This window comes from Dermochelys coriacea, chromosome 24 (genome assembly GCF_009764565.3).
Source record: "Dermochelys coriacea isolate rDerCor1 chromosome 24, rDerCor1.pri.v4, whole genome shotgun sequence".
NCBI lineage: Eukaryota > Metazoa > Chordata > Testudines > Dermochelyidae > Dermochelys > Dermochelys coriacea.
The window spans coordinates 5794350-5804853 of record NC_050091.1 but is presented as its reverse complement, the minus strand read 5'-3'; the positions used below and the strand labels follow the sequence as shown (position 1 = coordinate 5804853).

Genomic DNA, 10504 nt, shown 5'->3' with positions numbered 1-10504 from the left:
ACATTCCCCTCGTCTGGAGCATCCAGATGGGTTGGTCCTTAGGGTCAGGTGGGCCAGGTCACTCCCCTGATGGACTCTTGTCTTCCTTCAGTGCCCAACTCCTTCATCCTCCTCCTCAGTGACGCAGCTCACCGGAGAAGCCGTGGGGTACAATTCCACCAGTGGCTGTGGTTCCCACCCCACTCATCCGTTCAGGTCCCACCCAGCCCCTCCCTCACCCCATAACCATGGGGCCCAGATGCCCACCCAGGAGCGTTTACCCACACAGCAAAGGGAAGGGATGCAAGCACCGAGCTGGGGTGTCAACCCACCCATCGGGCTGGCTGGCGCCATGAGGAGCAACAGCTGCATCTCGGCCAGGCCTTGGCAGGGAAGGTGTTAACAGCCAGCTCTGGGCTGTCATGTTCCCTTAAGAGTCCCTGGCAGCCAGTCATGGTGATCGATGGATCGATGACCTCGCCTTGACCTTCACTTTGTGCTGGATCCGAGAGAGAGACCCAGGGGGGCAGAGGTGATGGAGGCACCAGGAGACCCTCCTGCTTCTTCCCCCACAGGCTGACGGATGGCAGCCATCACTGACTGAGCGAGCCTGGTTAAACCTTGTATGCAGGACATCCAGAACCCCTGGGCTTCTTCGTCAGAGCCGGGCTGTCCTGAGGTGCACAGCTGTGTATTAGCATGTGTGACGGCCTCACTGTGATTGCGTGTGCACGCTTGTGTCTACACACGTGTGCTTGCATTTGTCTATGACTACACGGGTGTGTTCTGAGGCCAATCACTAGCTCTTTTCATCAGCAGATCTCACCGCACTTTACAAAGGAGGTTAGGCGCCTTAGCCCCATTTTACACTTGGGGAAACTAAGGCAGCGAGGCACAGTGAGTTGCTCACACCCAGCCAGCAGCTGAGTGGAGAGTAGGACCCAGGTCTTGTGAGCCTTAAGTCCAGTGCTCTTCCCATTAGCTCACCCTGCTCTGAAAACAGAGCCGTGCATTTGTGTGTGACTGTGGCTACATATACGTCTGGGTCTATGTGACATGGTACACGGCCGGGCTTGTTTAGGTGCATCTCAGCAGCTAGCTTGCACATCCATCCAGCCACTCCCCAAGTGGGAATGCAGAGTGGGAATACAGAGTCTGCAGCAAAGCCGGGAATCAAACCCTCATCTCCGGCAACCCAAGCCAACAGCTGGGGATCAAGATTATCCTGCCTCCCGCCCTGGGCCCCAGGCGCTCAGGGATATTTACCGTGACACAGGGAGCCTTTGCAAAACCAGGGAGCGGTTTGTTAGTTTCCAGTCTGACCATTCTTAGCTTAGCACCCTGAGGCAGAAGTTAAACCACCATCCACCCTGGCCAAGCCAGTGCCGTGATGAGCCAACCAAGCTGTGAGGGACCCCCGCTCTGGCTCTCTCCCTCCCTTCCTCATCTGTCTTCCTGGGGTTTTCTACTGTCAGGTGTGGATGCTTCAGTCGTTGGGTGTCTCTCTGCCTTGCTGGATGCTCTGTTGGTTCGGGGTTGGTTTCAGCCACTTGTTTAATGCCCCTGTTCATTCCACCCAGGCCCTCCCATGCCGCATGGCCCCTGGGCTGCTTTGGCAGGAGACTTAAACTGGCTGTGGGTTTTTTTACAATGCAGCGGGAAACCGAGGCACACGTCGGTTTCGTACAAATAACACAGCAAATTCCCGCTTTGTCATATGGGGCTGGGAGGGGAACGCAGGTCTCCTGACTCTCTGCAGCATAGGCTACCTACCAGGCCACGCTGTCTGCGGTAATTAAACCCTGGCTGGGCATCAGTTTATTTCCCGATTCTGCAACTTGGGTCCTTGGAAGAAACTTCAGAAGGGACCTTAGTAGGTAGAACGGCTGGAGGCCAGAATTGGTGGGGGAGGGGGAAATAGAACATAGGAAGATCTTCTTTCCTGAACTCCCCAGCAAAGGTGAGCTTGTTCATTATCCGTGGAGCAGAAACTTGGCATTATTTATTCACATATGACTAGCTGTTGTCTTGCAGCTATAAATTATCGCCAGCATAAAAAAACACTTGAAGAGCTAACGCGAAGACTACAAATTAGCAGCAAAAATTTTTTTTTTTTTTGTGATCGGCTGCGCCATTGGCGGAGTTCTTTAAAATGCTATTCTGTCTGGCATAATTGTATAGTAGGTATTTCCATTCAAGTAGCGAGAACGCCTCCTGAAAATATGAAGACTTCGTAAAATCTAATTGACAGGGAGAATAATAAGAGTTCAATGCTAAGCTGTTGGAGAGGGGAGAATTAGACTCCGGGATTCTTCAGTGGGGGAGATTGAGGTACAAAGGGAACAATCACACGCCAGCATTTTACCACATAAACTACAATAAGGCTGAAGTTCGGATGAATACAGAAAAGGACGAGAGAGAGAGAGAGAGGGTGGGAGAGAGAAAGCAAGGATAGATAGATGGTGAAGGAGGAAATAAAGTGGAAGAGAAAGAGGAAGGGGAAGGTAAATCAGAGGAGGGAGGAGGCATAAGACAGGCAAGGAAGGACTAAAAGGGAAGCATGACATGCTTCAATCTCCCTGGACACTCAATAACAGACTTAAAAGTGGCAATTCTTCAACAACAAAAACTTCAAAAACAGACTTCAACGAGAAACTGCAGAACTGGAATTAATTTGCAAACTGGACACCATCAAATTAGGCCTGAATAAAGACTAGGAGTACTTGTGGCACCTTAGAGACTAACAAATTTATTATTTATTTGTTATTATTTATTATTTATTTGAGTCTCTAAGGTGCCACAAGTACTCCTTTTCTTTTTTGCGAATACAGACTAACACGGCTGCTACTCTGAAATCTGAATAAAGACTGGGAGTGGCTGGGTCACTACAAAAAGTAATTTTCCCTCTGCTGATACTCATACCCTCTTGTCAACTGTTGGAAATGGGCGATGTCCAACTTGATTGCATTGGCCTCGTTAGCACTACAAAAGTAATTTTCCCTCTGTTGATATTCACCCTTTCTTGTCAACTGTTGAGAATAGGCCACTTCCACCTTAATTGAATTGGCCTTGTTAGCACTGACCCCCAGCTTGGTAAGGTAACTCCCATCTTTTCATGTGCTGTAATATATATACTGCTTAGTGTATTTTTCACTCCATGCATCTGATGAAGTGGATTTTAGCCCATGAAAGCTTATGCCCAAATAAATTTGTTAGTCTCTAAGGTGCCACAAGGACACCTCGTTGTTTTTGGAGCTTCTAATGCCCTTCAGTGACTCTGGAGCAGAGCTAGGTGGGAACCGGAGTTTCCCTTTTGTGGGAAATTCTCTGATGGCAACATTTGTTCCAACCGCACTGCTATGGAGGATGCAAATGTAAAGCTGGGGAAACCAGCCAATTTATGCCAGCCTGTGCCTGACAGGGCAGAGAGGTTGGGATGTCTCCTCAGCCCACCCCTAGAGGTTTCTACCCCTCTGGGATTTCAGGGACCTTTATTTCCAGGCTCACGATCTGAAGGCAAATATGAATAAGTTCAGGGAAAGCCAGACAAATGGAGCCGATGGGAAAGAACTACGGAGTTAGAAAAGGAAAATCCCAGTTTCCTGATGCCCCCTCCCATCCAGCAGCTCCGATTCCCTTTTGGATTTATAATAAGCTTAATTCCCTGTTGAGTCAACAGCATGCTTCAGTGCTCCAGGCCTTCCCTTCCCGCTCCGAGGGGATGGCCTCTGTCAAAGGCCCCATGGGACAGGAAAGCCCTGTCCCTTTTCTTTACATTCCCCCCGATTAAATCCCCTCTTCTCCTGCCAGTTCAACACCCTTGTCCAGAGCCTGGGGTCATCCGCAGGTGCACCATGGTGCTGAGCATCAAAGGCTCTGCTGAAATCGTCAGCTTCAACACCAGTCCGGGAGCGGAGGGAGGAGGCGGATTCTCAGGGGGCTGTGGGGTTATTTACAGTGGGTGCCTCCAGCACCCGTGGGCGTCACTCCTGATGGTTGGGACTCAGGAGACTGGGATTCACTTCTATGCTCTTCCAGACGCTCGTTGGATGAGTCCCGTAGCCGCTCCATGTTCCTGCCCCATAAAACAGATCCCAGCCCTGCCCTGCCTCGTAGGGGTGCTGTGAGGCGACTGTGGGCAGTGCTCAGATATTACGGGGTGGGGGCCCTCAACCTGGGACTGAACATTAGGGGCTATTTTAAAAATTGCCTGGAGACACTGAAACTTCTTGGGGGCTATTCCTGGCTCTGCAGCTGGCTCCCTGTGTGCCCTAGGGCAAGTCGCTTCATAACTTATTGTCCTGTATAGCATCTAGGAACCCCATGCATGGACTGACCAGACCTCAAGGGGCTGGGGTGCTGTACAAAGATAGAAGAAAACAAAGGGGTCTGCCCCCTCAGGAGCTTGCAGCCTCAGTTTCCTCAGGGATAAACTGAAAAGCCAGGCTGAGCTGCTTCCCAAGGCTTGGAAGGATTCGATATGTATCGATAGATGTCTGTGAATGTCAATTTCACCGCAAACACCCCCCACCCCCAAGGAAAAAATATCGCCTGGAAATTTACAGATCAGCAAAGTAAGAAAACGGCTGCTTGAAAATGTATGAGAGGCTGTCGTTAAATAATTACCGCCCAGAATTTCCTGCAGCTGTGAAAATTTAATCGATAAAAAGTTGGGGGGGATGCTTAAAAATGCCGTGCCACTGTGACCACGCAAATGGATCAAAATCGAGAAAAAGTCTTAAAATAAACATCTGTGTTATCTGTTGGAAGGATTAAATAAAAATCTAATTCTGCCAAGTCTTCATACAAGACAAAGTGCTTTGAAATCAGCCAAGACACTGCCGCAGGGACCTCAAGGTGACAGAAGGAATATGAAGCCAGAAGAGGAGTTTTTAGCCCCATGACGGGTCCAGCTGTCTCCTGATGAGCAATCCAAATGCCATCCATCTTCTGGAGGGTGGGGGGTGGGAGAGAACCCTGCAACGCTAACTTCCAAACCCCTTCCATTCCCGTAAGTGGCCATTAATTCCCGTCGGATCGGCGCAGGATTACAGTGCATGGAAATCGAATGACTTCATTGTGATTAAAGGTTATGGCCGTGCGGGGAGGGACAGGATGAATAATCGTTGGCCACTTAGCGGAAAGTGGCGGCTGCCTCGGCAGAGAGGAGGAGCCCGATCCTGCCTCCCTCTTTTCCACTAGCAGCTTGAGCGAAACGCCCCCCAACGGGCCGAAGGGGCCTCACCTTGTGCACAAGGGTGAATTTCGCCCGGAGAAAGGGAAGGATCACAACTCCCAGTGGAAAGGCAGCCACCTCTGGGGCGGAACACAGCAGCCATTTAAACGGCACTGCGTGACGGCTTAGGACAGGAGAACCTCAGACCCCACCCTGGGGGATTTTGACAGAGGCAGCAACGTGACTGGGCTCCCTCAGAAATGGCCCACAGGCCTGAGAGTGCAGGGATAGGGCTGGGAGACCGGTTCGCTGTTTGTAATATGGCCCCGTGGTGCCCAGCACTGGGTGCATCGCACCCCTTCCTGTCCCACAGATCTCAGCAAAAGCAAACGAGACGCACGAGCCCAGGCTGTCTGTACATTGACCCTTCTGGACGAACGGGCGACCTTGGGGTGATGTTGGGATTCACCACTTTGCCCTGCCCAACACTCCCTGACATCCCCGCTAGGCTGCCCTCCAACACCCCCCCAGACACTCAATACCTGTTGAAAGGCAGCTGTCTCCTCTTTTGTCCCCATGGGAACAGGCATCCGCTGAGTGCAGGTCCCTATTGTGGGGACTTTATCTTGCTGCGGGTGGCAGCTGACAGCAGCAAGAAAAGGGAGCGGAGGGGTGGGGAGCCTGTCATGTGCAAAAGGGCCCCAATGCAGCGGGGGGTTCCCCTGATCTCTGGGCTGGAGAAGCAGAGAGAAAGCAGGGTCACACTGAACAGCTGTGGGTATGGGGGGGGCAGGGCCACCCAGAGGATTCAGGGGGCCTGGGGTCTTCGGCAGCAGGGGTCCTTCCGCTCCGGGTCTTCAGTGCACTTTGCCAGAGACATGGAGCGGAAGGACCCCTGCCACTGAAGTGCCGCCGAAAACTCTCATGGGGGCCCCTGCGAGGCCCAGGGCCTGGAGAAAATTGCCCCACTTTCTCCCCCTCTCTGGGCAGCCCTGGGAAGTGGGGGGGTGCAGTCAGGAGGTGGGGGCAGAGCTGGGGACAGAGAGAAGGAACATCTCACTCCTAGAAAAATCTCCAGGCCATTTATGTCTCTCATTTCTTGGCACTGCCCCAGCTGTCTGTCTCCACCTACCACCTGTCATAAGAACATAAGAACGGCCCTACTGGGTCAGACCAAGAGTCCATCTAGCCCAGTGTCCTGTCTGCCGACAGTGGCCAGTGCCAGCTGCCCCCGAGGGAATGAACAGATCAAGTGATCCATCCCCCGTCACCCATTCCCCGTCCTCTTCACCTCAGGCCACATCTGCCCTAACAGTGCTTGACCGGGACGTGAGACCAGCAACGCGCTCCGAGTGCGGATGCCGGCCATCCCCAGCAAGGCAGATCCACCACACCCGAAGGAACTCAGCCATGCTGGCAAAGTGCGGCGTTGCTTTTCTAACTGCATCTACACCAGCAGCTTCTGCCAGCATAACAAAGTCAGTCAAGGATCTCAGGCCTGCCCGGCAGAACTGGGCCAGGAGAGGCAGGAGTGGAGACCCAGCCTTCGACTGTTTGCTCTTCTGGGGCAGGGATCAGCGCTTTCTTCCGTGTTTATACAGCTCCTGGCGCAACGGGCTCATGGTCCTGGGACTGGGGCATTGAGGGCCTACCGTGACACAGATATTAAACAATCATCAGACTGAAAGAAAAGGAAAGAGCAGGATGAAAATTTCATCCAAACTTCTTGTCTGGGGATTTGGGTGCAGAAATGTCCATTTCGGTCAGATTTTTTTCCTGGATAAAATACATCTCTGTTATCGGCAAACCCCTCTCCACCCCACCCCCACCCCCCAGCCTCTTAGCAGCTGGTGACCCTCCTGGGGAAAGGGATTAAGTGGATTTTGCTTATTAGACACACAATCCTCAGCCCAATTTAGCGATAAAGGGAGCTGGGAGTGGCTCTTTGGGGGCTCTTTGGGGACAGAGGATCATGGGTGTGGGCTGAGCAGTCTGGAGAGAGGACCCTAGAAGTAGCCATTCAGGGACAAGAGCCTGCAGCTGAACCTGAGACTAGCTAGTTCAGTCTTCAGGCAGACGAATGAGCCCAGGTGGGCTACAGCAAAACCTCCTGAGTGGCCAACCCTCCTGACTGGTTGAAGGGACCCAACAGGGCTGTTGTTAGCAGGTCATTAGCTGCTCAACGCTTATCGCTCCTGTGCCTGCCTCATTCCCAGCCCTGTTCCCAGCCTTGCTCCAGCCCTACAAGGAACCTGGTTCCAGCTCTAATCCTGGCTATGACACTGGGCTCCTGACTCCGGCTCTGACCCCAGACGTTGTTCCTGACCGCTGAATCCTGCTCTAACCACTAGGCTTGACCGCCCACATCCCAGCCAGGAGACTTTTCTTCCCAACTGACCATCCCACCTCAGGCAAACAGCCCAGGCCTTGCAGCGGGAGGTTTGATTTCCTGTCTCCTTTTCTCAGCTCCGACACCTGTCAGGCCTGTTAACAGCCAGAAGTGCTGCATGGTATGCATTGCCATAGAGAGTCTGTGTCAAAGAAGCTGGACCGAAGGGGAAGGAGGGGGTAAATGGTCTGATGGTTTAGGGACTGGGAGTCCGAACTTCCTAGCTCTTTGAGGGAGTGGGGTTTAGTGATTAGAGCAGGGGACTGGGAGTCAGGATGCCTTGGTTCTATTCCTATCTCTGCCACTCACTGCTGGGTGGCCTTGGGCAAGTCACATCTCCCTGTGCCTCAGTTTTCCCTATCTGTAAAATGGGGATGATGATACTGACCTATCGGTTGTACAGGGGGAAGGCGAAATGGTTCGGGGTGCCAGTCATTGATTTAGGCGCAGGGCGGGGGGGTGGGTGCTGGGGGCAGAAAGCTCTGTGCAGCCATCTCTTGCTTTGCTAAATAGACACACAAAGGAGGCAAAACGCTTCGGGTCCCTTGGGTTTTTTTTAACGTGTCCTTTAGGGACGGTGCAGGGCGGTCCATATTCAACCCGCTTTCTCGCCGTGCTGGGCAACAGCAGCCTCCTCCCCATCTTCTTCGTCTCTGGCCTCCCCTTCCCCGCCCCGAGCCTGGCTGAGGTCGGAGAAGACCAAGTCCCACGCCTCCTCCAGCTCTCTCCGCCGCTCCTCGTACACCTCCTTCTCTGCCAGCTGGTTGCTCTCCAACCAGGAGGTGGCCTCCTCACACAACTCCAACACCCTCTTCTTGGCCCGACCATCAAGGGCCTGGCCTCCCTCCGCAGCCCTCTTCAGGTGGAGCGCGCACGACTCCAAGGAGTTCATGGCTGTCACCTTCTCCTGCTGCGTCTCATCTTGTGCCCTGTGCTCCTCGGCCTCCCGCACCATCCGCTCCACCTCCTCTCTGTCCAGCCGGCCCCTGGTGTCGGTGATGGTGAGCTGGCTGGTGTTGCCTGTATCCGTGTCCCTCGCCGACACGGTCAGGATGTTGTTGGCATCGATGGAGAAGCTGACCTGGATGACGGGCTCTCCACGCCGCGCCAGGGGAAGGCCGCTTAGGATGAAGGTGCCCAGCAGGTGGTTGTTTCTGCTCATGGGTCTCTCCCCTTCATAGACCGCGAACACAACCGTCTCTTGGTCGTCTTCCGCCGTGGTGAAATCCATGCTTTCCTGGGTCGGGACCGGAGAATTGCGTTTGACCACGGCGGCCATCAGCCCTCCTACCGTGTCAATCCCCAGGGACAGCGGGGTCACATCCAGGAGGAGCACGTTCTGCAGCCCCTGGGACCTGTTGCTTGTCAAGATGGCTGCCTGCACTGCCGCCCCGTAGGCCACGGCCTCGTCTGGGTTGATGTTCTTGCTCAGTTCCCGCCCACTGAAGAACTCCTGCAGCAGGGTCTGGACCTTGGGGATGCGGGTTGAGCCTCCCACCAGCACGATGTCATGGATCTGATCCTTGTTCATGTTGGCGTCCCGCAGCGCCTTCCCTAAAGGCTTTAAGGTGGCCTGGAAGAGGTCGGAGCACAGGTCCTCCAAGCGGGCCCGGGTGACGGTGGTGTGGAAATCCACCCCCTTGTACAGGGAGTCGATGGAGATGGCAGCAGCGGTGCCAGAGGAGAGGGTGCGCTTGGCCCTCTCGCAAGCCACCCTTATCCTCTGCATGGCCTTCTTGTCCTGGCTGAGGTCCTCCTTGTGCTTCCTCCTGAACTCCCGCACCAAGTGATCCACCAGCCGGTTGTCAAAATCCTCCCCGCCCAGGTGGGTGTCCCCCGCCGTGGCCTTCACCTCGAAGATGCCGTCGTCCACCCTGAGGATGGACACATCAAAGGTGCCACCGCCCAGGTCGAAGATAAGGATGTTGCGCTTCCCTTCCCCTTCGCGGCTGGCCTCCAGGCCGTAGGCAATGGCTGCTGCCGTGGGCTCGTTGAGGATCTTCAGGACGTGGAGGCCAGCGATCGTCCCAGCATCTATGGTGGCTCGGCGCTGGGAGTCGTTGAAATAGGCTGGCACTGTGATGACGGCCTGGGTGATGGGGCAGCCTAGGTAGGCCTCAGCTGTCTGCTTCATCTTGGTGAGCACTATGGCAGAGATCTCCTCAGGGTAGAAGGCCTTCTCCTTCCCCTTGAAGGACACCTGCACCTTAAGCTTCCCGGTATCGCTCACCACCTGAAAGGGCCAGTGCCTCATGTCCAGCTGAACCATGGGGTCCTCAACCATCCGGCCGATCAGCCGCTTGGCATCAAAGACAGTGTTCTGGGGGTTGAGGGCTGCCTGGCTCTTGGCTGGGTCCCCCACAAGGCGCTCCGTGTCAGTGAAAGCCACGTAGCTGGGCGTGGTCCGGTTGCCTTGGTCGTTGGCAATGATCTCCACCTTGCCATGCTGGAACACCCCCACGCAGGAGTAGGTCGTGCCTAGGTCTATCCCCACGGCTGGTCCCTTGGCCCTACGCATGGTCAGGGGCGAGGCTGCAGTGCAAAAAGAGATCTGCTCCTGGGGCTTTCTGGAGACGCAGAACTGTTCCCATGGGTTGTTTCCTGCCCCTTGCCCCCACCTCAGTTGGTTGGTAAATTGACTTCTATGGGCCTTGTTCTCCTGGACAACCTATTCATATCTACTCTGCCCCCAGCTGGGTGGCAGGAGCTTCCCCCACCTCAGCTCCTCTAGGGACCTGACTGCCCTTACCTCGACACGTGTCACAATAGGGTTGAGCCACCAGCCTGCTGCTGCATCCCCCTCTCCATTATGGCTTGCAACCCTGTGGGTGTTATTGGCAGCTCTGGAAATGGAGTATTCCCACCGTCCTACTAAGGCATGACGGTGCCGGGGGGCAGGAGACGGCATGGGAGTGAATGTGAGAGAAGGCGCATTGGGTCATCGAGGGGGACATGAACAG

At 54.4% G+C, this 10504-nt stretch overlaps 1 protein-coding gene across 1 annotated transcript; it reads right to left on the bottom strand.

Annotated features, from left to right (window-relative positions):
• Positions 1–8139: 8139 nt before the first annotated feature.
• On the bottom strand, positions 8140–10062 carry LOC119847862 (heat shock 70 kDa protein 1A-like). The gene has a single exon (XM_038383028.1). The coding sequence runs from the start codon at positions 10060–10062 to the stop codon at positions 8140–8142; it is 1923 nt and encodes a 640-aa protein (XP_038238956.1).
• Positions 10063–10504: the final 442 nt, after the last annotated feature.

What these genes read in the sequence shown, in the direction of transcription:
- LOC119847862 (XM_038383028.1), bottom strand. Translation starts at nt 10,062, where the DNA reads ATGCGTAGGGCCAAGGGACCAGCCGTGGGGATAGACCTAGGCACGACC.